This window comes from Plectropomus leopardus, chromosome 8 (genome assembly GCF_008729295.1).
Source record: "Plectropomus leopardus isolate mb chromosome 8, YSFRI_Pleo_2.0, whole genome shotgun sequence".
NCBI lineage: Eukaryota > Metazoa > Chordata > Actinopteri > Perciformes > Serranidae > Plectropomus > Plectropomus leopardus.
Genome location: NC_056470.1, coordinates 3,009,962 through 3,036,833, shown reverse-complemented (window position 1 = coordinate 3,036,833; position 26,872 = coordinate 3,009,962). Strand labels below are relative to the sequence as shown.

Genomic DNA, 26,872 nt, shown 5'->3' with positions numbered 1-26,872 from the left:
CTAGTAATGTCATAATATGGGTGAGCAGGAGGCACGGTGTACAGATCCAACAAACCCCGGATTTTCATGTGGGAATTCAGTGTTCACTTCCTGTCTGAATGTGATGTTTTTTTTTTCTCCACCTTACCATGTGCCTCTTTACCCCAATCCTAATCCTGATGAAACATAACCACATGCAGTGTATTGAAACCAGGTGCTTTTGTTGACCTCACGGTAGCAGCATCCCAAAACATCAAAATCTGACACAGAAGGATACCTAACTCATATAATATGTGACGACCAGGGATGAGATGTTGGCAGGAGATATGCTTGCATTTAGCTACGTGTTTGTGCATGCCTGATGGCTGCCTCGCATATCCTGTCTTCATTTAGAGCGTTGTTTATGCACATCCTTAAAAATTAATGCATGTGCACGCCAACGGTAGGGGCAGTGTAACAGAGATACTCGCCATTGTCACAGTGTACATGATTTGGGGGCCTTTTACATCCCATCTGTGATGGCACCACTGTCACTTTTTACTCAGAATTAAAAATGTATTAACTTCCTTGAATGTCGCCATGTTTTTTTGTTTTTTTCTGTATCACACAAACCCAGAAATTCTATATGGTCTGAGCTCTGTGGTACGCCCTCTAGTGGAATCCTTCAGTGACACTCACACACTGGCCTGTGTTTACTCTGGTGCAGGTTTATTGAGAAGGCAACAAAGCTGAGCAGGTGGTTGGTGTTTGGAGGCCAGTTCTTCCCACCAGCTGAGTTAAATATGAATGCTGCAGATAAGCATTCTCAGAGTCAACAGAAGGACTGAGTACACGGTAGTCTTACTGTGAGAAACAAAATGTGAAATAAGATCAGACTGGCCTATTTGTTTAACTGTTCACTGCAGTATTATCCCAGATTGGCTCAAGGAATGTGAGTCCATGTGAGAGATTTACTTCAAACAAATGTCAATTATTAAAACTAAGGTTAATAAAACCAACAATTTTTCAAACTAGATTTTGATAGAGGCCACCTCAACAATACCAATATCGATTACAAGAATAAGTAACAATGTTGTCTTAGATACTTTTATACTATATTGGTGCCAATTCCCTGACAAAGAACATTTGACATGCAGTGGTGCTGAAACAGTGAGTCCCATCTGCTGCTCTCTTTGACTGGTTGGTTGTGCTATGATCAGACCCCAGATCCCTGCAGTGGGGTTGACCTTGAGCCACCTCTCCACCCTTTGACCTCAATTCTCCACGGCATTAACATAGCTATATCTGGATATCATATCTGGATAAAGAAAAATACATGTTAAAAGTGGAGGAGCAGACCACATCTGGTCAGCTGTGATTGGATCTGAGCCAGGCAAAAAGACATCTGCAGAGTTTTAACACAAGAAAAAAATCTGCCCAAGACGTTGAAATGCCATCTGACTGCTTCTGTTATCACAAGATCTCTGTCAAAAAGCTACACCTGAATTTTTTTTCTGAAAAAGAATAATAGTCCATTTTGAAGTCAAACTGATTGGAAAACGCTGGTGTTTTAATTATAAGACACCCTTAATTATGCATAACTTTAAGCCCTAATAACATTTAGAAAGTAAATTATATAAAAATGTGCTCCCGTACAGTTGTCATGAGCAGGTAAATTAGCTATAGAGACCATGTCTGCTGTAAAGTAGGGCATTTAAACATGGGTTCTATGATAATTTTTTTGGGCACTTTGTTTTCAAGCCTGCAGGTTGCCATGTTTTTTTTCTGTCCTTTTACCTTTGCATTGCCCTTTGTAAAAATGTCTCACTTTGCCTCTGCTGACCTGATACAATTGGCGTATGGCAATCTGATTACAATACAGAAACCAAATAACAACAACGCTAACAAAAAGCAGGTTGAAATGCAGATCAGATGTTGTTATCCAGATACAGATCACGTTAATAACAGGCGGAAACTTATATTCACTCTTTGTTTAAATTTGGGTTGAGTTTTTCACTTGTTGAACTTGCATCTAATCTTTACTTTTTATCTGAACATTTATTTATTTTTTTTGTATTTTGTATTTTCTGTGGTAGCTGTTATGAGTGAATTTTATTCCCTGATGATGAGGTCATTTGGATTATGGTACAGTGATGAAGAAATCCATGAAATCCCACCTAAGTCATTGCCAGTAGCATGTTTTAACCAGTGAATAATTAAGGACTCAAAACAAATAAACACAGCATGATAAAAGCCTACAAGTTAAGCAGATAGGGTTAAAAATAAAAAAGATTATACAATAAAATTGTGAAAAAGTCCTCAGGAAATTGGTTGCTGTCAGCTGTGGATGCCAAGATGACGGCGGCGTATGTAGATGCAGCAGCTATTAGCTCCTGAAATCCTGTTAGTTTTTTGGTATATTTTTCTTTTTTTTTTTTCGACTCCATGGCCGCTGCTGAAGCATCACTTTTCTTCGATACAGAAGCGCTTATCAGCATGGGGAAAAGTTGTGTGGGGTTTAGACTGAATGCAGCAGACTGGGAGAGGATCCTCACCAACAGTGCAGTTGCAATACCTACAATACCTGCAATCAATTCTTTTTTGCACTGGGGTGTGATCCTGGACCATTTTGACTCAGTGCAGGATCAGCAGACTCTCTGGCTCTCCTCCTGCCAAACAACGTCAGTCAGCCCAGCGGCGACTAGCATCCAACACCGAGTTGTTAAGCAGTTCCAACTAACATCAACACTGAAACAGTGAGACTCTGTTATTAAACCCACCGATTAACCTGTGTGACACTAACTGTTTGCTTTATTGTTCCTGTTCTCATTCCAAACATGTCATATAGCTCCACTCTGTCAGTGCTTTCAGCATAAGAGTATACACACGTCACGGACCTGATTCGCACACGGGTGGCAGCATTTGAGAACGTGGCCGGACAGAGCCTGATGCATGAAACATGTCTGGACGGCATCAGGTTACATGCTGCCAGTAAAAAGGTAATATAAGGAGTGCTGGGGTGCCTATAGGGCAGGTGAAAGAGGAGGTGGGTGGATCCCACAAACCTGGACTTTCATGCAGGAGTTCAGTGGTCACTTCCTGTTTGAACGTGATGTTGTTTTTTTTTTTTTACACCTTACCAACCTTATGCTAATACTAACCATCCATGCTGTTGTTGCCTAAACACAATGTGCCACATCATCCTACCATGTTGCATTTGTTGACATACTGGTAGAAGGATACCAAACTTGTAAAATGTAGAAGTGGAAGTCCACTGACAACAACAAGTGATGAGTTGGGAGGAGAACATGTTGGGCAAACTCTAACAACTGTCCCCTGGCATCGAGCTCACACTCTCGCAGAAGCAGATTAAAGTTACCATATAGTCTGTGGTTAGGTGACATGAGCACAGTGAGGGAATGGCTATATTACACACCACTGCATTTACATAATGGGTTATGAATGTAGTACTCTGTTGGCATTGATATCACTTGAAGGCCAATGGCATTGGTACTGGTATGGTAACATTTAAAAAAATACCCAACCCTAAATATTGTGAAATATTTAAGTTCTAGGTTTGATAGGGTCCCACAGCTCAGGGCCTACTGGACAGTAATCTGTCAATGCATAGAGGTAGCAGGTCAGAAAACTCATGTGAATCCTTTTATAAGTCATTTTGTAACAGTTTTAGGAGTTACTAGAAATGTTGCTCTGCAGATCAAGGCCAAAGGTCAGAAAACACCCACACAGGTTGTTCAAACCTGTGTGGGTAATGAAAAGTAACTTTTTTTTTTTCAGATTGACTGTTACAGCATCAGAGTGACGACAACTGCATTTTGTTCAGGAACATTTATTTCATTTAACCTGAAGTCTGCATCCAAGTTATATTTACATATTTATATGAGACCTGCTGGAAACAATACGAACAGAAAACCCAAAAGGGGAAAGTCTACTGATGACGTCACAGAAGAAAGTTACAGTATTCCTTCACCACTGGTTTGCTGAAAGATGCTTAAAAATATCATCTGTACAAACTGTTACCAGTCTAACATTTAGCCGTTTGGACCGACAGCATCATAATAACAATCATGGCTATAAGAAGCAAATGTGAAAAGGGGCTTTTCTGAAGCTCTGCATGGGAAGAGATGGGAGTACACAACACTATCTGTGTGTGACGCATGCAGCCACAAGGAGAAAGCTCTCCTCTGCTGCCTTATCAAGCCCACTGTGAATAGCTGTTACTATGTTGTGGAGTCAAAAGACCAGAAACACCTTTCTGCCCAGGGAGAGACCTTTCAAAGAGCTCATCGGGTTTAAACCAGATTAAACCAGAGCAGTAATTCAGATTCAGTGGGGAACTGAGTAAAGTCTGGAGGCTTGACTGAACACCTGTGTCGTTAACGAACCAGTCAGCATGATTTGTTTAATCATACTAGAATTAAAATGGTATTCTTTTCTGAATCATCAATGCACTAGTCTACTTCCTTTATTGGAACAGCCTAACGGACCCACCCTTTCCCCTCATTTTGGACAGTCTGACCATCTGTCCCTTTTCCTGATCCCAGTTGAAGCAAAACACTCTCACCAAACAGTGCAGATTTGAATTTTGGAAGCCTCATCTTCATTACAGGACTGTTTGGAGGACATCATGGGGGAAATCTTTACATACCTCGACAGCATTATTGTTCGTCAATTTCTACACTAACCAATTAAAGTGTTCCCACACCAGAAACCCAGGTATAACAACAGTGTAAGGGCTGCCTAGAACCTGTGATACAGGCAGGCCCTCTTAGATGATGACGTTACGTTGTTAGATGGAGGCAACATAAAGAAAAAAAAAAAGCATGCACACCAGTCTGTTATACTGCATTCATGTAATGTCAGAGGGTTGTAGTTTCTGAGTTGGGAAATCATTCTTTCGACTTTGTTGTGTTCATGTGTTTTTGAGGTCGTAAAGTGGGAACAACATGGAAACTACAAAGAGGAACGTCATGCAAACATATCACAACTCACAAATCATTGAAATTTCCCAATTTCCCACTCATAATTACGACTTTGGAGGGCTGTTCATGTGCTCATAACACATACGGTATTTCTACATATAATACAATATTTTTGAGGAGCCCATGAAGGCAGCATTAATACATCATGGGAAACACATATCGCCACCACAGGGTTGTAGACATGTATTAAAGGAAGTCTGGATACAGTCATGGAGGCAGGGCTCTGTTCATTCCCATGAGAGCTGTTCATAAAGCAGAAAAAGTTTTCTTTAAGTATAGAATACCTGGATCTACGGCCCATGAGGCATGTACATTAGAGACTAAGGACAGTCGAGTGTGTCTGAGTTTGTAACTTTCCCCAGCAAGGTGACTGACTTCCCTTCCAGTTTAAAAAATGTTTATCTTGTGGCTCTTTTCAAATGTTATCGAACTGAATGGCTTAAATCTAGACGATGAAGTGAGCTGTTTCGCAGGGCTTTGACTCTCAAAAAAATTATTCACTGATTTACAAACGTCTCTCTTTCCCAATGTAAGTTTATGTGGTAAGTATGTCTGGACCCGTGGGCATCACCTGACCAATGTGGAAAGTGTTATTCCGCTTTCAGCCACTATGTAAAACTTGGATCAGAGCCTGATGCACTTCCAGGTGGCTTGGTTTTAGGCTGCATAGAAGTATTAAAATGTCATCCTGTTGTATTGTTGGTTGCCAGAATAGAAGGAGTAATGGCTCAAAACAGAAATTTTATCGCTTATCTACCACTACGGCCCATCCACAAAAACAAAGACAACTATGGTTAAATGCGATAAAAATAACGGACTGAAGGACGTGATCGTCAAAATCATACACTGTATGAAGATTGTTTGGCTTTATTTTGGGGGAGCTGTCATGTTGTCTATCTTTATAAAACAGACACATGTATCACTTGAACAGTTTCCTCCGTATTGTTTTATTGTTTTGCTAACAAAGCTAATGTTAGCTAATGCGCTAAAAAGTTAGCATGATATTATTTGATATTCCTCTTAATACCTCCCCAATTTCTGATTACGTGGACATGATAACCCTTAATACACATGATGTTATTCAGCCATACAAAAGTAAAAATGTTCTAATTTACCTGATATGTAGTGTGTGTAACCCGTGGGATTTTTCCCTCTGCCTTGTGTTCTGGTTTGTGGAATAACGGGACAGGAAGCAGCACTAGGTCTCTGGTACTTTATTCTGGAATTCATCCACTGTGGTACAAACAGAATGACACGAATGAGCTGTGTTTACAGTGGCGGCGGTCAAACTCAGATCTCCTCTGGCCACACAGGAGAACGAGAAGACTTAATTGATTTATGCCTTTGCTTTTCATTCTTCCTCCTCATAACACCGTTATTTCTCCAGACTCAGGTACATGGGTTTGGTTTCAATTTTACAGGAACTTCAATGGATAAACCAACCAGAGTGACCATCACAAGCTGGTAGGACCAGCTTAACCATCAAAAATTATGTAAAAACATACCTTAAGCTGGTCAACAACCTTAACCATTTTAAACTGGTCAAGCTGTTTTTTTCAGCAGGGAGGTTGGCCAGTCTGCTCCCATTGGTCAGCATTATTCTAAACTCACAGACTCAGAGAGTGAGGGATATTCAGAGAGACTCGTATCATCTGCCTTCATTGTCGAAAACAGATCAAAAGAACCTACTAACTAGCACTAGCTAACGTCAGAGGCCAACTTTCAGCCTCCTTAAAGCCCACCCAAAAATATCATACTGTTTACTAACAGTACAGTGCTGCTAACAGTAAAAGGGTCTCATGCTGCCTTCACATACTCCTTGGAAATATTGTACTTATGAGTTGCTAGCACATGAAGGGCCCTGCAAAGTTGTAATTACGGGTGGGAAATTGGGTATTTTCAATGATTCGTATGTTATGACGTTTGCGTGACGTTTAAAGGCAGCAGAAATGGCAGAAATTAGAGTCAACAAATTACAATAAAAAAATATATATTTGGTTATTTTGCTCCTGGTAACTATCATTTACTTTTAATAGTTGCACATTTTAGTATAGCCTATGCATCTATTAGCTGTAGCAAGCAAGCAAACTCTGAACTATAAATCATGCCAGGTAAGTATATTGATAACAATGTTATTTTATAACAGGATTTGCCAACTTGACGTCATAAATTTATAAACATGGCGGGAAAAAGTCAGTGTTTGGTAAGTGGAAAGACATTTTATTTTTATCAATTCACATACTAAATAAATATTTTTAATTTAAGTGTTGATTAATTAATTTTAACTATTGTCAATGCAGAGTGTCATAAATGAAATATAATATCATATATATATATATATATATATATATATATATATAAACTGGAAACATGTAATTCACATATGGAAACAACTATAAACCTCTTGTTTAAATGCTCTTAGCATTAAAATGCAACCCATCTTCTTTGCAGCTTCATGTTGATTCCTCTTTATGACCTCAAAGCTCATGAGCACAATGTAGTCGAAAGAACAACTTCTCAACTCGTAAACCTACGACCTTCTGACATCACATGGTTGCAGCATATGGGAGCCAGAGGGGATCTGGACAAGGGTATTAAAACTGTTCAACAAGGAAAATAATCCCTGCATCATGTGATAGAGCATCAGTAACATCACTGACTATAAATGAAGCCACAACACAAAGGACAAGCTACAATTACCACCTCACCTGACAGAAATAAGCCATTCACTCTAGAGGTCTACCAAGTAAAGCGAGTTTCAAAACCCAGACTTTTCTATATCTATCAAAAGGGAAGTGGGAGAAATATTTGTCCATCCACACATATGCATGCACCTATACACACACACACACAGGAATTTTGTAACTCCATCAGTAGTTCAAACTTCATGTGAAGTGAATGGGAGAGCAAATATTCATAGAGCACTAGTGTAATGTGACTGTACCTTTAAGTACGACATGGGTTTATATTGAACCTGAGAGAGAGAATATTTCTCCAAAACCTGTTGGGACAAAGTAATCTAGTAATGTTTGATATTCTCTTACTGTTTGGTTTACATTACTATTTTATCCTTTCTAATGATTGGGTGTACTGTTCACATCCAAATAACTGCACCTGCTCACAAATAAACTATGATACTCTGTTACCTTGAATGAAGAATGAGTCTATGTTCAGATGTACCGAGGAATCACAGAATAAGAAGAGCTTTTTGTTTTATCAGGCTGCTCTGCAGAGCGGCCTGAGGTGGCCTTCACAACTCTTGGAAAGGTCTCGCAAACAGATAACTTAAGTTATGTCAAAGTAAAATGACTCAGCTGTTTATGATCGCACTGCAGTCAAAACAAAATGTCAGTGGTGTTATATTATAATAAAACTTAAACTTAAATTAAAAGTGTGCATGTGAGCAACATGCTAAATGAAACACATCAGAGGAAGGATGGCATGGTCGAACCTCAAATGACTTTCTCCCTTAACCCTTCAAAACCTCTTTTTTCTTCTTTTTCTCAAAACATCACTTTTGTTGTACTGCTTTCAGATGCCTTTCACATGTGTCTAAACCTTTGAACTCTGAGCAAAATGAGGCAACTTCTTTCAAAAACATGATTAAAAGGGAAATGAACAATGGTAATAAATGCTCTAAAAATTGCAAGAAATAAGCAGATTTAGGTTGGGGTTTTTTTAAGCTAGGGAAAAACTATATTTCTAATTATCATTGCATTTTTATAAAATCATCATTTTTAAGTACTTTTTCCAAGTCATTTTTGTGTTTGTTTGTTATTGTTCCACTAATTTTTAGGTAATTTTCTTGTAACTTTTACTAATTTCTTGCAAATTTTTGGGTCATTTCTTCTTTCATTGCTCACTGCCTCTTCCCATGTTCTTGACAGAAATCAAGCCAATTTTCTCAGGTTTCAAAAGGTTAAATCAAGTCATAACATGGACATCACAAAGAATTATAATTTTTTAATATTTATTATAGTCTTATGTTGTCATATGAAATAAATAATGAGTGCATTCAAAATATTTTACATAAAATACAACATAATAAACACAATACTTGAACTCAGAAAAAAACTAAATCAGTTCAACTGATGTAGGTGACAAGTTCTATCAGACCTGTTCAATGACAACAATCTTCTTTGGTACATTGTAATGTCTGGACCTAAAACACACTGCAAAGCTACATAATTCAGTTCAGTCAAAAGTGCTATAAGAAGTGTTAAAATACATATGAACATGTTTCCCTCCACATTTGTTTGTGATTTTCAACCACTGTGATCCCTACTCAGTAGAGAATTTCATACTTTATTACAACAGTCAGCATCAGTCCTTCAAACTTGCTGCGTCCAGTCCAGTAACTATAAGTGATGAGCTTTTCATGAGGTCAAACGTCATGAATCAGATGTCGTTGTTTGAGGTGGACTCCCAGTGGTTAAAGGAGGCATGCTGGTGGTGGTCCTTGTTTTACTCCTCCTGCGTGACGATGAAACTTTGCTTTTCCGTCGAGGTGAAGGCTGTGATTTCTTTCTGTAAGCTTCCCTCCTTGGACTGTTGGGGGGGCCCAGGTGCTCAGAGAGTCTTCTCTGAAATACTGCTTCAAACTGCTGAGCCTGCCAAACGAAGATAAGAACAAGGGGTTGATTCAAGGACATGGAGCTTGGCTGTACTGGCCCCTGTGTGGGGCCTGCACTGATCTGCTAGGATTTACCATAGATACCAACTTTATTACAGTTTTTGGTTTTGCTTCAGGTATTGAAGTCACTATGCTCACATTTAGATTCATTCCCACCTGGTTTGTCATATTTATCAACCTCTTCAATCAGCTAACACTAATGTGTGAACATGGAATGACGGTAATGGGCAAACAAAAAGAAGAAATGACCCCAATATTAGCAAGTAAATAGAGTACACGAAAATTACCTAAGAATTAGGGGGGTTGCTTTGTTTTTGTTTGTTTTTTTAAGGGAAGGCAAAAAAAGGGAAGTGACGTGGAAAAAGTGTTAATTATTGTAATTTTGTATCACAATTTTAAAAATGTATCAAAGACTTAGATTTTGATATACTTTTTCCCTAGCTTTTTCCCTATTTTCCTAGACATTTTTCCCTATCTTTTTAAAAATGATTATCTAAATCTAGTAATTTCTTGCCATTTTTGGAACATTTCTCACCAAGTTGCTCATTACCTTTTTGCACGTTTTTGAGATATCAAACCTATTTACCTATTAGGGTTCAAAGATTTAAATATTTGTAAATTGCACAAGAAAGGGGATGTCGCTCCAAGTTACAAATGTTTAAACTATAACTATTATTAGTAAATGTCATTACTTTTTTGTTGACTTAAGCTAAACAGAAGACAAAATTGGATTGTATTTTACTCAGACAGCAGAAGAGTTTGACAAAATATTCTTAACTAAACACTTGACATTAGTTATCACTATGTCGAGCTCTGGTCATTTAATTACAGGTAGTCTTTATTTAGGAGAGATCTTTGGCAGTGGATGTAAATGGCCCTATTTGTAAAGGTCTGTATGAGTTCACATGGGTCCAAATATCTGAGATTCAATTTTGAGACCCAAGTCAGACTGGGTCCAGATTATACTGAGTCGGATTAGGTAGAGTCCCCTTGTATTGCTGTGAGTCTCGCTTGGATCAGCTTTAATTACCCCATGGTCTAATCAGACTACGTCTGACTGGCCTCTGGCTCCTTTCAGATTTGATCTCTCTTTGTTTGAAAATATATTTAAGCATGTTGGCTTTTGATTTTTATGGGTCTGTTTCAACTTTAGCTCTCATGAGGACCTCTACCTCCTCAGCCCGTGCTTAGCTCCAGGTGGTCAAATACCAACGCTCAATACCACCCCTCTGTGTGTGAAACTGACACCAAAGACATCCTTTAGCTTCTTCATGTGACACACTGAGCTTGAGACTAACTTCAGTGTTAACCCATCTGTGCCAATACTTGACTCTGAGAGCAACTGATATAGTCCCTGTAGGGTGGGAGGGATGGAGGTTGGAAGGGGAAGCGGCCTAAACAAAGCCAGATTCTCATCTAGGAGACCACAGTTTGTGTCTCGTGTGAAACCAAAAGTTGATGCTATTTTAATATATCATTACAAAACATACACAACTTCTGTACCCCTGCACCATTTGAAAGCAAAAGTCAACATTGTTTTAACAGAATTTACTTACGGTAGTCTTGCATGGATGTCATTCTGTTGTTACTTAACAACCGCATTTATTTTAACCAGAAACATGATCCTTTTTCTAAGCCTAACTAAGTAGTTTTGTTGCCTAAACCTGACTGTGACCATTTCACACTAATCACATGTTACAATGTGTTAAGATTTGCGTCACACAGAGATGCTAAAGGCTGCCCTATGCGTCACAATGAAATGCCAATGCCATGACAACATGTCAGTATTTGACAACCTGGGCATGAGAACCCATCGACTGACTCCCCTACACCAAAGACCATCCTTGGACCAAGACTGTGTTAGCAACCCCTAACCCTACCCATATACATTCAGCTTTTATCATGTGACCAAAGTAGACCTGAGCCAACTCTACTGAAGACCATGAGATGCATTTGACAGGAAAAGCTAGTAAAGTGAACCTTGTGTTAGGACTATTCTATTCCAGTAGTACTATTCCAAAAGATCAGACTGATCTAATATGCTCAGTCAGCGGAGGTCGTACCGTGTCTGGCTGTGAGGTGGTATGAGGTGCTGTGGTTGTGGCTGGGTAAGCTGTGGTTTGCTGCTGACTCTTTGGTTTGGCACAGTACATCTCCAGATGCTGAAGTTCACAGCCAGCAGGCCGACAGCACTGATCCACAATCCCCTTCCCTCTAGGCCGAGGACCGTAACCAGACCATGCACCTTTACCTGAAGACAGAGAGATGTCATGAGATTCTTGTGTTTTTCTGTTAAATTCAAACCTTCCATACTTTTAGAAAGAAAAACAGTTTGGCTTTAATGTCCTTGGGGAGTCCCATTAGCCAAAACATTCATGGTAGCAACAGAATAATAAAACTTTTACAGCTTTTGCATGCTTGACAAGTCTTTCATTTCGACTTATTGCAGTAGTCAGTACATCACACAGTACAGACGTATTGGACAAGTGCAACATTTGTCCTGATGGTTGTGGTTGAGGAGAGACCTTTGGGTCACACAAATCAGATCCATGTGATTCTCTCAGGAGCATGAATACACAGTAAATGTAATGATTATTATTATAATCATTATTCCAAAGTCATCAAATACCAACATTTTGTTAGTGATTTCGGCATAAGATACCAACGCCAAAATCCACCTTTTGTGACTGTATGATATGCCGCCGGGCGTTGCCAGTTTGTAACATGGCAGGAGGAAACCTTCCGTTGTGTTATGATAGGCTGCCAGATGGCACCTGTCACAACAGTATGACATACAGACGGGCAGTGTGTGTAGAACACTGCCTGATGCAAAGTATACTGTGGATTGTGTATTTTGCTGCAATGAAACTGTGTCTACTGAATGATTTCATTTTGAGAGGCTCTGTGCTCTGCTGTTTCTCCATGTCTTCACCTTTCTTTGTTATGAGTGTGAAAGCTGCGCTGCCCTCAGATAACACTCGTTTTAACAACAAAGCTATCACACACTGAGGCACAGTGTTCTGGTGAGTATGCTGCCATTTTGATGGCTTGCCACCACACTGATAGCACAAGGAGAAAGTGACCTTGGTCAGAACAGGGTAAAGGTAATCAAGTGAAAAGGCCTGTGGGTAATTCACTGAATGCAGTGGGAGAGATTATACTGTATGCTAATCATTAAAAAAAAACAATATTTAAATTACCGAGCAGTGTGTCTCATACTGTAAATCCACTGTGACGTGGCTGCTCTCTATCCAACCCATGATGCACCTGTCAGCTAATGTAGACATCACAGTTACATCTAGTGATGAACCACTATTGTATATAACTGTTGAATAACATTTTTTGTTTAAAATATAAAATAAAATAAAATTTACAGGAGGCCAGGGGCCAGTCAGAGCATCCCCATACATGTTTATAGGATTTTAGGACATTTATTTTTAATTTTAATTTTAATTTACAACATTTCAAGGATTTGGGGATGTTACTAGGATTTTAGTTCATTTCTGGGATTTTGTTGCTTTTTTATGCACTCTGGCACCTTTTCTATACTAAATGGTTGGGGGACCACCCGGCACCCTACTGGGGTCCAGTTTGGGCTGTGAGTTGAGTATCAGTGCTCTATGTGTTGGCAGCAGAAGTTGATATTTGAAAAACACATAAAAACATACCATAATAGCTACATAAAAAACATTGTTTGATATATTTAATTGTATTGAGCTCTAAACCTTTCCTGCCATAGTAAGAACGCAGTTTCCTCTTGGTGTCATTGGTTAGTTATGCAAAACAAGTGGATCACATAAATATGGACTTACCAAAATGGATTCCACGATCCCCACACACAAATATGAGGTCACTGAGGAGATCAGATCCACAGCGCAGTCTGGCTGCCTCTGAGGACAGCGGCCAGCCTGCCAGACACATGGTGGAATACAACATACACATCCGAACACACAACACCTGAAGATGAGAGGAAAAAAGACTTTAGCATTTCTTAATTCTACCCTCCATTTCCATCACAAATTATTCTTTATCAGTGTCATCAGCCTCAGCAGTCACCAGCCGCTTCCACCACCAGAGTCTGGACTCCATGGGGGATTTATCTTGTTGTTGGTAAGCACCAAAGTCTCTTTGTCAAATCTTAATCACCACATATCATCTGTTAATCTGTACATTGCAATCTGTATTAAACACTTATCTTCATCACCTGTCTTTGATTCAAACAGTGCTGCAACTAACTTACAACATCTTATCTTATAACAATGATTTCATAAGAAATGTAGCAGGGTTTTCAGCCTGATCTGCCTTTCTTGCCCATGATGATGTGTAAGGTACATGACCCCATCCAGCAGTTAGATGGCTGTCAAATTGTAAAGTAGATTATGAATCATACTAGCCTATACACTGTTGTTTCTGAGTATAAAGAGCAGGAAGAGAGCTTTAAGTCAACTAACAGACATTTTGTTGATTTGAAATATCATAAGCGGTGACGTAACGTATTTATGATAGTCCCTAGTGCATGCTAAAGACAATGTCTTTAATTTTTCAGTCAAATTAGTTAATTATGTAGTGAGTTTTTATGCTTGCTTGGTAAGCAGACTTGCATCATACATATTACCCAGCAATCATCATCGCAGATGGCACAAAACCAATAAAAATAAAAAGTTATTCATTTAATTTAATAAACTTTATTAATAGCCTTTGTAGCATACACAGATTTTGTTATAGATTATGTCACCAAAAAAAAGAGATTCTTAATCTCAGTGGGACCAACCTGGTTAATTCAAATTATCATGTGGGACTGACTGAAGGTAAATTGAAGGCAAAGGGAGACACTTTGTTGATTATCGGGGGAAGAATCTTGAAAGAACTGCTCCATTTCAATCCAAGTAAATATTTATTCATTGTTGGTGGACTATTCTCCATATATGTTGAATGGTATATTTGTCAAATTTCACATTTTGTGCAGAAGAATAATTAGTACAAGTATAACAATTTGTTGTATTCTCCATTTCCCCTTTATTAAAAGATCATATGATCACATTACTGTAATTGTAGGAGGAAACTATTGGACCCATAAAAGATAGTGTTAGCAGAAAAGACTCAAAGAAGAGTAAAAAATCTTCAACAGAAGCCAACTGCTTTAAGACCAATCTGCATTTAACTGCTGTGATCAAATATTTTCAGCTCTAGGATTAAAAACAGTGCTGCACCAGCAGCCTGTTGTCAGTGTCAGTTCAGGGAAATCAGCAGCGTGAAAAAAGTCTTACCTTCAGGTTGTGTGATGTGGCAGGCGGGCAGCATGAGGAGCGCATCCTGTCTGAGTGGATGGACCGCAGGAGACCTACTGTCTTATAGACCAACTGCAGGAGGGCAGGACCTCAGCTGCAGGTCTCCTCCCTGGTCTCTTCACACCGTTTCAAACTCAAATCTCATCTGGACCTCCTATCAGATGATTTAACATGCTGTCTCTGCAGATGAACTTGTTCTACTGTGTTCCTCCAGGATATTCATCATCACAAACATGATATCCATTTAGGAAGGCTGGAACCAACTTTGAATGAGTGCATAGACATATTCACAAGTTTCAAAAGTACTACAAAAGCCTGCAATAAATCCTCCCTTTATGATTCAGCTGTGTGGATGTAGTTCAGTTATACTCAATCTACAGCCTGCGGGCCAAATCTGGTCCCTGATAGGGTGCCAGTGGCCTCTCATCCATTTTCTATAAATAAAGTGATTCACATTGAGAATTTAATTTAATTTAATTTAATTTAATTGGTTTATTGAGTTAGGACAGTGCACAATAATCAACATATCAGCAGTACGCATCAATGTAAGTATACCAGAATTAGAGCAATTGCTAAATTTGATCTATAGTACTAAGGCAGGCACCATAAAAAGCAGCTACACAGACATATCACAAATTGACATATTACATTAAAAGAACCAAACTACCTACAATAAACAGAAAAAAAAACACATGATGTGCTCAAAAAACTTTCGGTATACATAAGGTGCCAGAATGCATAAAACATCATCAAAACAGAGCTTGATGATCAAAGAAGTAAAAAGAAGGGCTAGCTAAAACCCCGATGTCCTAAAATCCTAGAAATGTCCTGAAATCCAAGAAACATCCTGAAATCCCAGATTGTCCTAAATCCAAGTAATGTCCTAAAATCCTTGAAGCATCCTTAAATCCTTGATATGTCCTAAAATCCTAGAAAAGTCCTAAAATTCTGGAAATATCCTAAAATCCTAAATGTCCTAAAATCCGAGAAAAGTCCTAAAATTCTAGAAATATCCTAATTGTCTGGGACTGGCCCCTGTCATTTTGCCCCCAGTGGCCCCCATGTATCCATGTTGTAGTTTGTGTTGCTGTTGGACTGCATTGAGTTGTATCGTCATGTGTTGCTTTCATTTTCACCACCTCATTTCTATCAGTGAGCTGAAATGTCTGGTCCTTTTCATTCTGTATGGGACTCTGGAGCAGTGTGTACAGTGGCCCTGAGAGCAGGACACGCCACAGCTTCAGATAACACATGACAATAGACAAAACAAAAGCAAGGGAGGAAAAATATTGTCATACATCTGATACAGAAATACACGACACAACAGAAATGAGCTAATGATGCTCGTTCAATTTTACACATTGTGTTTGCATGATTGAGATTGAAATCGGGAAGACTGCAAAAGTCTAATGCTAGGCTAACAGCAAATATCTGCAATAATATGTGAACCATACAATCAGAAAAATGACCTTCTGAGACCGGCTGACAATCTCAGTCAACATTTCTGTCTTCAAAGGGCTGTGGCGCACCAGCTGAGCTAATAAATGAAGCTGGTAGTATGTTAGTGGTTCCATAGTAACTATGTCATGCTGGCTTGTAGGAAGAGGGCCTAAAAACACTCTGAAGTTAGGCTGCATTTTTGGTCAGGGAAAAAATGGCATGGCCATTTTCACAGGGATCCCTTGACCCCTCATGTGCAGATGAAAATGGGTTAGTGTTCCAAATTGTATACTTTTCTTGTAGTAGGCACTGCGGCTGCCCTTTCTTAGTATGTCCTGTTGCATGCAGTATGCACACAATCGGAACATACTACTTCTTCATGACACTGCGCCCTGAACTTTGACCCTTTTCTAATACATCCGTTACCACGGATAAAAATCCCAAAACTAAACGCTGTTTCACATTGAGATAAACCTAAAAGAGCTCTGCTGTTTTTACTATGCAATTAATATTGTTTGAACTTCTAATTTATGACTGCATACACTGTAGATTGTAACATTTCATATCCATGGCAGTGAATTTAGCCTAAATATGCATTTCTCTTACAGTTTTTTTTCTCCTTTTTTTGTCATTGATTATCTTTATGATTTTTTTTTCTTTTTTTCTCAGCTGTCAATCAGCTGTCATCTGTTTGAGGCTCAGGAAAGCGTGCCAGCTTGCAAAATCTGACAGGATGTCGTGGAGCACCCAACACACCAAATCTAAGCCAAAGCATTCAGAGACAGGTGACTTCAGAGTCCCCTCAGTGGAATGTATTCCTCACATTGTATAGGGCTGTACAAAATAATTTGAACCTTTGAAGCTTCATTCAAGTATTCAGTCAAACATTAAATATTGCATTTTTTTCCCATGTCTATTCATTCTGTAGACACTGCCAGGACTTAACCACAAAGGCTTCAAAGCGTTATGGTTATAGACCCCAGCAAAAAGTCGGCTTGTAGTGTTATACATAGGAGGTTCTACACTGAAAAAAAATAGACTTTTTGTTTCAACTTCAAAAAAGATATTTTTTAGGCTGCTTTAAATTGTTAAGTTGACTGAATTTGAGAAGAAAATCACTAAAATATGTCCTCAACTTGTTTTTAAACTTTAAATCTTACACTAGCCTGAACACTATTTTTTTAAGTTAAAGATAATAGTTTTTTATTTTTATTTTTTACAGTGTAAAGGGAAGCAGACTTCCCAGCACAGACCGAAAAACTGAATCTGCTGCACTGGATCAACCTCCACCAAGCAGGTTAGGCACCCATGGTTCCCTCAGTTCCCGCAGTTGGTGGTGATGGTGACACATATCAGCGGTGTTTAGCTGCCAGACTGTCCCAACTGTCAGCACCATCAATCAGTAATGTGACAGCACCACTAATTACATTTAGGCAGTAAAGAAAGTTGATCAATAAAAAAAGACTAACTCATTTAATCTGATGAATCACTTTATTGAAATGGAGGTTTTTGTTAGAATTTTTTTAAAGTCATAAACTACGACATCATCGTCAACATTTAAAGCTTCATTCAAAAACCTCAAGCAGCTTTGAATGTAAAAGAAGAAGAAACGAACCTGTTCTGTGAGAACACTAACATCTGACAAGTTGCTTTTACTTAAAAAATTCTAGGAAACCGATTGCCTTAAAAATGTAAGTAAATGCAGCTGTAAATCTTGATTTATGTTTACTTTATAAATAATTAAGTTTACTTAAAATTTAAAATTTAAAAAGTTTTATTTACTTGATTTTGTGAAGTTGCTACATCTTAAAAATGACAAGTTTAATCAAATCAATCTTTCTACATAAGTTTACTGCGCTCTGTATGCTGCTGAGTTGATCATATTTGAATATTCTTAAACATCTTAATAAAACAGAACTGGCACATCTCCCAACTTTATAATGATCAAGTTAGGTCAGACTAACTTGGTTTACTGAAGCTGCTCACACTTAGAATAATTTCATTTCATGTGTCCTTTTCAAGTTATAACAACTTAACAAAATTAGGTAAATAGAACTAGACTCTGGGTAAACTTTACACTTTCAAGTAAACACAAATTAAGATTTATAGTTATATTAACTTTCTTTTTTCAAGGAAATCGGTTTCCAAGATTATTTTAAGCAAGACCAACTAGTCAGATTTTAAAAAGTAACAGCTGCCGATGGATGCAGAACATTTGAGAGATAATCGGCTGAAAGCTCCTTTAAGTCGCAATTCTGTACAGAAACTTTCCTATCACAAACAGAAATATTTGAAGAAACAGAAATACATGAGATTTTGTTTGAAAATGTTAATACCAAAAACTTGGTCAAAAGTGTCTGTGTTAAAAATTAAATATATTTGACACAAAATTATATTTTATCAAAGGCACAAGAAGAGAGGTAAATGTGCTGAATTCAAGCAATTTAGAAAGTTAAACTTATTGACAAGTTGGATACCTAGGAGTCAAGGGAACAGCTACATCAGGCACCCCAATCACTTTTTTTTTTTACACATCAGAAGAGTGAGTCACCGATACAACAGACAGGCAACCATTGTCTTAAAAAGCAGGGTTTAAGCTTCTGTACACAACCAGTGATGTAACAAATGGGACTGAGAAAGAGAAGATCCCTCAACAGAACAGCAATAATCCAAAAAAACAGGAAAAGTTACATATCTACATTAAATGTTCCCATTCTGACAAGCATTTCTCAAGCTAATCAGTTATACAGTTAAAATAATTAAATATTGTGATGAAAATATTGCAGTAGTCTGGCGACCTGTCCAGGGTGTCTCACGGGGTGAGAGTCGGGATACACTGCCCCCCCCAACGGCCCTTAAGAGGACAAGCGGTTACGGACAATGAATGAATAAATCACACTTTAAAAGCAAAAGATCATCATGACAGGAGCACGTTTTTGGAGGCAGCTGTGTGATGACTCAACAGTGATGCGTAGTCTCAGAAGGCAGAAGTCGCAGCTGGGAATGACTGGATGGACAAACATTGTAGCAACATGTCCACAGATAGCAGTTACGCAGCACAAGTTGAAATTTCCAAATAGGAGCTTAAAAATTGCACTTCCCAGTGTAAATGGATCATACCATAAGGCCACATGTAAAATTTAGCCTGATGCAACCCCAGAGGAAAGGTCTCTGTATTACAGTATATCAGGATATTTAAAAATCCCAAAGGTATGTTTTCCTATACCGTCATAAATACAGATGCCCCTCTTTCTATTAAATTCATTGCATGTAGTGCACAGCACGCACCACCAGAGCTGAGAGACACAGCGACACCTAGTGATGGAGGGAGAAGTTACAGGACTCTAAACAGTCGGGGGCCAGCAGGCAGAGAAAGGCTAAATTGAACTAAAATCGAATTGAATAAATTGATTTCATTTCTTTTAAGACATGGGTAAACGAAATGATCAACTTAATGAAAAGATGACAAGAAAATGACCTGAAATTAGTTTGTAAAACAAAGAGAAAGAAAGAGTAGAGGAGACAGAAAATGATTTTAAAAAAAAAAGGCTTTCTAAAAAGGGGGGAGATTTCATGCTTAATAGCACTTTTGTATATCATATTTGCTTTTCTACCCTTTTTCTTTTTGTTTTTAACCAATTTTCAGGTCTTTGCTTATTTTGATGGCATTTTCTTTTTGTGTTTTTGCCTATAATCACATCGTTTTCTTGTTTGTTTGTTTTTAGCATTTTTCTTTTTGTGTTTTTTCTCATTATCATGTCACTCTCTTTTTTGTTTGTTTTTGGCCATTTTGGCCAGTTTAGCCCTCATTTGAGCAATCTTCTCCTGTTGCTCCAGCATCTCAAAGTCTAACTCCTCTGGTAGCGACGTGAGGGCGCGAGCTGCACCCTGACACTCTCTGCTGCTCAAGGTCTGGCTGCTTCTTTGCTCTTCAATACCAACGATGCTGTCAGGTTCAACACTGCCAGTTTGTAGATCGTCAGCTTCTTCATGGCTCTGGTCCTGTATCTGATGTTCACTACCGTTGCTGGATGCCTCCTCCCTCTCCTCCAGAGGCTGAAACCACCCTGGCTCTGTGCCCACTGCTTCCTCTGCAGCCGGCTCTCTGTCAGCATCCTTCTGATGATGGCTGTGCATGCTGGCAGAGGACTGAGCAACATGATGTGACGCTGTGGATGAGGAAACATCACTCACCTTGTGCAAAGCATCTGTCTCGTTTTTACTGATTACTTTCCATGCGATGCGTTTCTGCTTGGCCTTGTTGTCATTCAGCAGCTCCTAAAGGACACAAAGTAGTATGAAATAAGGCTCATGCTCACTTGTTAAGATTCATATTAATGGTACGTGATGAACCAAAAAGCCACAGTCAACAGCAGAGGATTATTATTAACTCCATGAAAGTGGACACCTGCACATTGTACAAGTGACGATAATTTCTGTTTTTACAGTTTCTGGTTATGAAAAATGGTGTGATTTTGGCAAATGATATTTTAGTGTGCCTGCAGATTTGGAAAGCATGCTTTCTTTAAATTGTCAAAGACAAAAAAGAAGAAAAAAAATCAAAAAGTTTTAAAGTAAAAAAAAAAAAAAATCACCAATTTAAAAAACTGACAGAAATTTTGTTCGTACTTACACAAAAATACTTACTATTTTTCAAACTCTAGTCAATACAACTTTAATGATAGCAGTTGCAAAGTATTCTGTTTCTACTCTGTACTAATTATTCACAGCTCCTAATATTTTTAAAATCTCAGTTCATTATTAAGGTTTTTTCTTTTAATTTTTTCGGGGGTAAATTGCTTAAGTGTATAAAAGCATCAAAACAGAGCTTGTTCATCAAAAAGAAGGATTCCCTCAGACCCCATACAGAGGTCTACAGCGCTGTACAAATGCAAGTCTGTTCACCATTTGTATCAGTTACGTCTCTAACGTAGTCGAAATATAATAACAGTGTTTATCAGATTGCTACTTAGATGCAAAGAGGCATGCATGTACATTTGACAAGCTGTTTAGTTAACTTAACGTTTTTGCAACATCAATCTTTTTTTTATTTGAGCATAAAACTTAAAAAAGTTGTTGGTCAAAAATTACTTGGTGAACATTGTAGCTAGTAAATAATACCAAAAAATATCATAAATGTGCCGCAATATAACATACATGTGCATACAGAAACTGTGTCCTTTTACTGTGAACATCCCAAGGCACACCTGTGTTGTAGCGATGCTTTTTTATAAACAGCACCTTGATATGCCACACCTGTCGGATGGATTATTTTTGGAAAAGTGCTCATGTGGATTTTAACTCTTTTTTGACCAGATTTTGAGAGAAAAAAAGTCCTTTGTATGCATATAAAGTCTTAAATCTTTAACTTAAACCGGTGAAAAAAAAGAATCTTAAGTGTTGGATTTGAATTTCGTTCAGTGTATTATCATTTTCCTCATCTCATCTGTGGTGGAGAGATGGTGTGTTTTCATGAGATCCTTAAGCTGTTTTGGGGAGGTTTTAGGTAAAATGATGTACAGTTTCCTCCTTTTTACGTCTACAGGTTTCAGAGAAGCCCGGAGAGATGTGCTGCCGGACAAATCTCAGACAGAAGAAAGGTGCCGAAGGTGTTCATTTCTGGTATGCACTTCAGGTTGAAGCACTGATTGCACCATCACCACATTACACAGTGAAAATGCTGGGAAACTTCAATGATCCTGACTTTCCTCCAGCACCAAAACACACATCTATATATCTACACATTGGATTTGCACTTATTTTATACCAACATTCATGGATCCCTGACAGCAAATCGCCCAGTGCAGGGCTGGCATTTCTAGCTGTGACATGTCTTTAGGATTGCCCTGAAATTTGGTACACACACACTGACGTCCCCCTCAGGATGATTTTTAATCTGTCGATATAAGTTTGTGACAAAACATCTGTAAGACTGAAGACATTCTCATCAGCAGGGGGCTCTTGTACAGGCTAGTTTCACTTCTGGGGCTAATGAAGGTGTTAATGAACTGCAGTGACTTCCCATTTTGTTGCTGTGACTTAAAAGTAATGAGTGAGTGAAATGTCGTGTTACCTTCTTTTGGCTGTTAGAGGACACGTCAGACGCTGAGGGAATGGAGGAGTGGGAGGCTGGCCGTGGTTGACGTTTCTTTTGTTGACTGCAGCCGTGACTGGGCTTTCTGGCGGACAGGTAAACGCGTCCTTGGTAGATGACGACAGCATCTTTGTATGTCTGCGGTGCTGAGCCCTGAGGTAACAGGGAGCTGTGAGATGTCTGTGCAGAGACATTTTTTCCAGGCATGGTGTCTTTCAGCACCTTGTACGCTGTGCGATTGGCGGAGATAAAGGACATTTGGAAGGGACCTGGCGCAGCTCGAACCTCTCTGCCCAGCAGTAAGGACATGTTTTCTATCCCACTGTGTCCTGTGTGGGGGGCCACTTTCTGGCCTTTGGTCCGTATGACTGCTGGACAAATCCATATGCCCTCTGGAGAGTCTTTGAGCTTCCTGGAACCGTCTGCGTCAGACAGGAGGAGGCCCATTCGTCTCAGGACTGACTTTGGTAAGCTCCCCAGAGGAATGCTTTTCACCTCAGCATCTACTGGGATGTAGATTTCCAGTTTGTCAAGGAGATCCATGCTCTGTGTGATTCCCTGTGGACATATGAGAGTTGCATTAGGTGTTATTGATGCAAATCACACCACCAGTTTCCATTGTCTTCTCACAGCTTAATACTGATGTTCCAAAATGAAATTTCAGAAATTTGAACTTTAAGTTTGAATGCTTATGTTACAAATATGTTTTAATATGTCATACACTAGAATGAATTTAAATGCTAGATCACATTTGGTTGTGGCTCTGCTGCGGCAATTTCCTATTTCATGGCATAAAGGGTAGAAACTCAATTTTTAAAAAATAATAATAATAATAATATGCAGTGGCAACAGAGTAGTGAAGGGATGACGTATTTTTGTCGGCCAACCCAGAAGTTAGCATTGCACTGGTTTCCTCGTCAAAAAAAAAAAAAAAAAAATCAATTATCACCAAAAATAAGCTCTGTGACAAACCAAGTTTATGATACTTGAAAGTTTTGTTCAGCGTGAAAATCTTCACAGATGAACACCACTTTTGTGTGTTTTGAAGCATAAATGAGATCTCCAGAAGCAAAAAGCTATTGTTAGGTTATAAACCAACTATATCATGGTTGCACGACTTAAAGGTCGCCAACACAAATACTATAAAAACTAAATTAGAAACAAATAAATCTACGTTTCACGTTCGAGCTTTACTGTTGCTATAAAGCTGTAAGGGTGGTGAGTAGGTTTAATGAGTTTCTGTGTCCAGTGTGATGACGTCTAACGTCCCCGACAAACACTGTAGTCCCTTTTATCCACTTGATAGCAATCACCTTTTTTAAGAGTAAAGAAAAACCTTAGAAGTTCAAAAACTGGGTTTTTATGGACATGTTTTGTGTTGCGGAACAAAACGTCTAAATATATTTAGCCAGTGTTAACCACAGATCTTATTTAAGGCATTTTACTGAAAACCTATTCAAGAAACCCAGAGGCTTAGAGACGAGGGACGCGGAAGTGAAAAAATGCTCATGGACTTCCGTGTTTTAGGATTCAGTACTTCACCGCTCTATGAGAACTAGTCTTAAATTTGCCAGATATTTGGCAAACTTTACAGACACAAACACTGACTTTCAAATTTGTGAAACCTTTAATGCAAAAAGTTTATATTTATTTCACTGCGTTTTTCACACGTAGACCACAATGAATCAGTCCAGATCAAAGACTATTAAACTTAGATGGGCCAAATCTGGACTATCCCAGAGAGGCTAAAGATGGTTTAAAACACAATGTCAGATTTATTCATGTGTAGACCACATTGAACCAGGTCTCTCTTGAAAACCACTCTACTTAAACAGCACAGTTATGGATGAATAAACTCACAGGAATAAAAAAAAGAAAACCAAGCAGTAAAATAGTCCACAGCTTCGTACATCTTTTTCCAAATTAAAACAGATATTTTGTGGTCCAAACTAGATGCTAGGATCTATGTTGAATGTGACCTGTCAATGAGACAGGTTCTGATTGGCTGTTTCTATCGGTCATGAAACCGCTCTCAGAGTGATGCAAACGATATCTTTCGATACTTCCGTTGTTGCAGTTGTAGTGTGGATTCTGTCATCCACTTGATTTGGAACGATTTCAAAAACTATCTTTTCATAGTTATAGTTATAGTGATAGTTATAGTTGTAATTTTTGTTCTTTGTGTGGACGGGCCTTAACACTGAGGTTCGCCTGCGGGTTTAAATGGCCATACACAGTAACAATATTAATGTCTCTCTAACTTTATCTAGAAACATAATGTACGAGGTGAGGGCGGTGTTAGCTCCTCTCGTTCTTGACGTCCATTACTCTTACACAGACACCACTCTGCTCAACCAAACAGCTCGCGAACACTACAATTTGCAGTTTGCAGATTTCTTTTCGACATGAAGTACAAGTTACTAACATAATGGAGAACTGGTGATGCGGTTTTGCACACCAACAACTATTGTCGTCGAGAATTAACTAAAAAAAAATGACATAGAACAAATAGGCGCACTTAAATTAAAAAAAAAAAATGCCCTTAATTGTCGCTCTTACCCTGATTTAAGACTCGTATCCCAGGCCTGTTTTCTGTTGCACTTTCACTTCTTGGTAAAGACCACAGGATTTCCGGGTCATACTCTTCAGAATAAAAGCGTCACCGAAATACTTTTAAATGGATTAAAAGAAGGTATCTGGAGCACACAGTATGCGGAATTTGTGAACAACAGCAAAAAAAACAAAATATAGATAAAAAATAGATAAATGAGTAATATATATATATATATATATATATATATATATATATATATATATATATATATATATATAATTTTACATTATGGTTGGGACAAAGATTACTACTGAACAGTTCCTCCCTCTATTGAACAGATGTTAAGGTGATGTTAAGGTCATTTTAAAGTCCAAATTGATATGTTAAAATATTCTGCTTGTTCAGTGCACTCTAGTCTTGACTTTATTTTAAGGATTTACTTTAGGGATTTCACAGTCTGAGGATGTAGCTCGAAATGTCACTGATTTGTAAGTATCCCAATTAAAAATAAAAACTGTAAAGGGAGCTGAAGTGTGCGGACCTTCCTCTGTTCTTTGAAAGTGCTCATAAAGTCTTTCTTTCATCCTGGTGTGTTTTGTCCTTATAGGCATATCAAGGTCTAGCTGGGGAAACTTGGATGCTGGTTCAGTGGAGCACTCTATGCTGCCATCTGCTGGTATGAGAACAATACCGTAGAAACGCTTCAGAACTCCATCATTTACAATGTTTCCTCCCAAAGACATTTATGAACAGGACAGCACACATAAAATAAGCTGTAATAACATGTTGGTCCACCTTGTGTTCTAAAATAAAAATGACTTTAGATGTGTTTAACCCTGTAAAACCTGGATCAACATCAGTTTTCTTGGTCTGCTTTCAGATGCCTTTCACAAATACTTACAATTTAAACCCTGAGAAGATCATTTAGAAAAAGCAATCAGCAACTTGGCATGACATAACAACATTGTATTTATAACAACAACAATTTTATTCATAAATCACAGTTTGCTTCAAAGGGCTTTACAGCACATTACATCCCTCTGTCCTTAGACTCTCACATCAACTAAGGAAACCCCCCCTAAAAAAAAAAAACTATAATGGGGAAAAAATGGTAAACCTCAGGAAGAGTGACTGAGGGGGGATAATAAGCCTATAATTAAAATATTTTCCCTATACACTTTACTTTTTATGGGACAGGTTTTAAGTGAGTACTTAATGTATTCAGGTAAAATGGGACAAAATGACAAGATAAAGTGGAGCATTTTTCTGAAGTGAAACAAGCATACTTTCAGGCCACTGGGTGCCATAAAATCATGATTCCTGTGATTGTGTGCCACCCTGTCACATTCATACAATTTTAGTATTTTTGTTATTTAAAATATTAAATATGATGCTGTGAGTGCATGTAAGCCAAGAAAAAGTCCAGAATTAGCCATTATTGTTACACACATGCATATGTGTATTGTAGACAATATGGCACCACGACAACAGGCGGTAAAAGAACAGGGAAAACCTGTCAGAAAAGTTGGACAATCTTTTTTAATAAAAAGCCACAGGTTACCTTAATGATGTCATGAAATAATGACTGAACTGATAAATGGATTTAATGATTTAAAAAACAAACATGACTTTCTCATTTTACCTGAACATGCCATCGGTGTGAGGTAAGGGTTCTTGATGTGTTTGAGGGCTCTCTCACTTTAATGGGAGAGAGCTGGAAATCAGGAACCGTCCTCGGGATGTCTACATTTGAAATGCTTTGCTCACAAGAAGGAACTGAAGGAGTTGTTTCCAAATCTTTGGATCTTCCTGAGGATTGCCTGTACCTACCAGGAGTCACCATAATTAGAATAAACCGTGAGGCTGGCAGGCAGGTGTCTTATGAAGATGTCACATGATTTT

General features: G+C 38.4%; 2 protein-coding genes across 2 annotated transcripts; both read right to left on the bottom strand.

Annotated features, from left to right (window-relative positions):
- Window positions 1-9,352: 9,352 nt before the first annotated feature.
- igf3 (insulin-like growth factor 3) lies at window positions 9,353-14,906 on the bottom strand. The gene is made up of 4 exons (XM_042492689.1): window positions 14,862-14,906; window positions 13,407-13,551; window positions 11,658-11,845; window positions 9,353-9,571 (listed from the first exon to the last, which is right to left on the bottom strand). The coding sequence occupies exons 1-4, from the start codon at window positions 14,904-14,906 to the stop codon at window positions 9,353-9,355; spliced, it is 597 nt and encodes a 198-aa protein (XP_042348623.1).
- A 5,137-nt stretch (window positions 14,907-20,043) lies between these two features.
- On the bottom strand, window positions 20,044-25,021 carry si:dkeyp-110g5.4 (uncharacterized protein LOC561637 homolog). Its single transcript, XM_042492273.1, has 3 exons — window positions 24,976-25,021; window positions 22,396-22,974; window positions 20,044-20,600 (listed from the first exon to the last, which is right to left on the bottom strand). The coding sequence occupies exons 2-3, from the start codon at window positions 22,957-22,959 to the stop codon at window positions 20,082-20,084; spliced, it is 1,083 nt and encodes a 360-aa protein (XP_042348207.1). The 5' UTR covers window positions 22,960-22,974; window positions 24,976-25,021; the 3' UTR covers window positions 20,044-20,081.
- Window positions 25,022-26,872: the final 1,851 nt, after the last annotated feature.

What these genes read in the sequence shown, in the direction of transcription:
- igf3 (XM_042492689.1), bottom strand. Translation starts at nt 14,906, where the DNA reads ATGCGCTCCTCATGCTGCCCGCCTGCCACATCACACAACCTGAAG. An exon ending in GGATCGTGGAATCCATTTTG is followed by an intron (nt 11,846 to 13,406) that starts GTAAGTCCATAT and finishes CTCTGTCTTCAG; the next exon opens with GTAAAGGTGCATGGTCTGGT. An exon ending in CCACCTCACAGCCAGACACG is followed by an intron (nt 9,572 to 11,657) that starts GTACGACCTCCG and finishes TTCGTTTGGCAG; the next exon opens with GCTCAGCAGTTTGAAGCAGT.
- si:dkeyp-110g5.4 (XM_042492273.1), bottom strand. Translation starts at nt 22,959, where the DNA reads ATGGATCTCCTTGACAAACTGGAAATCTACATCCCAGTAGATGCTGAG. An exon ending in CCTCTAACAGCCAAAAGAAG is followed by an intron (nt 20,601 to 22,395) that starts GTAACACGACAT and finishes TGTGTCCTTTAG; the next exon opens with GAGCTGCTGAATGACAACAA.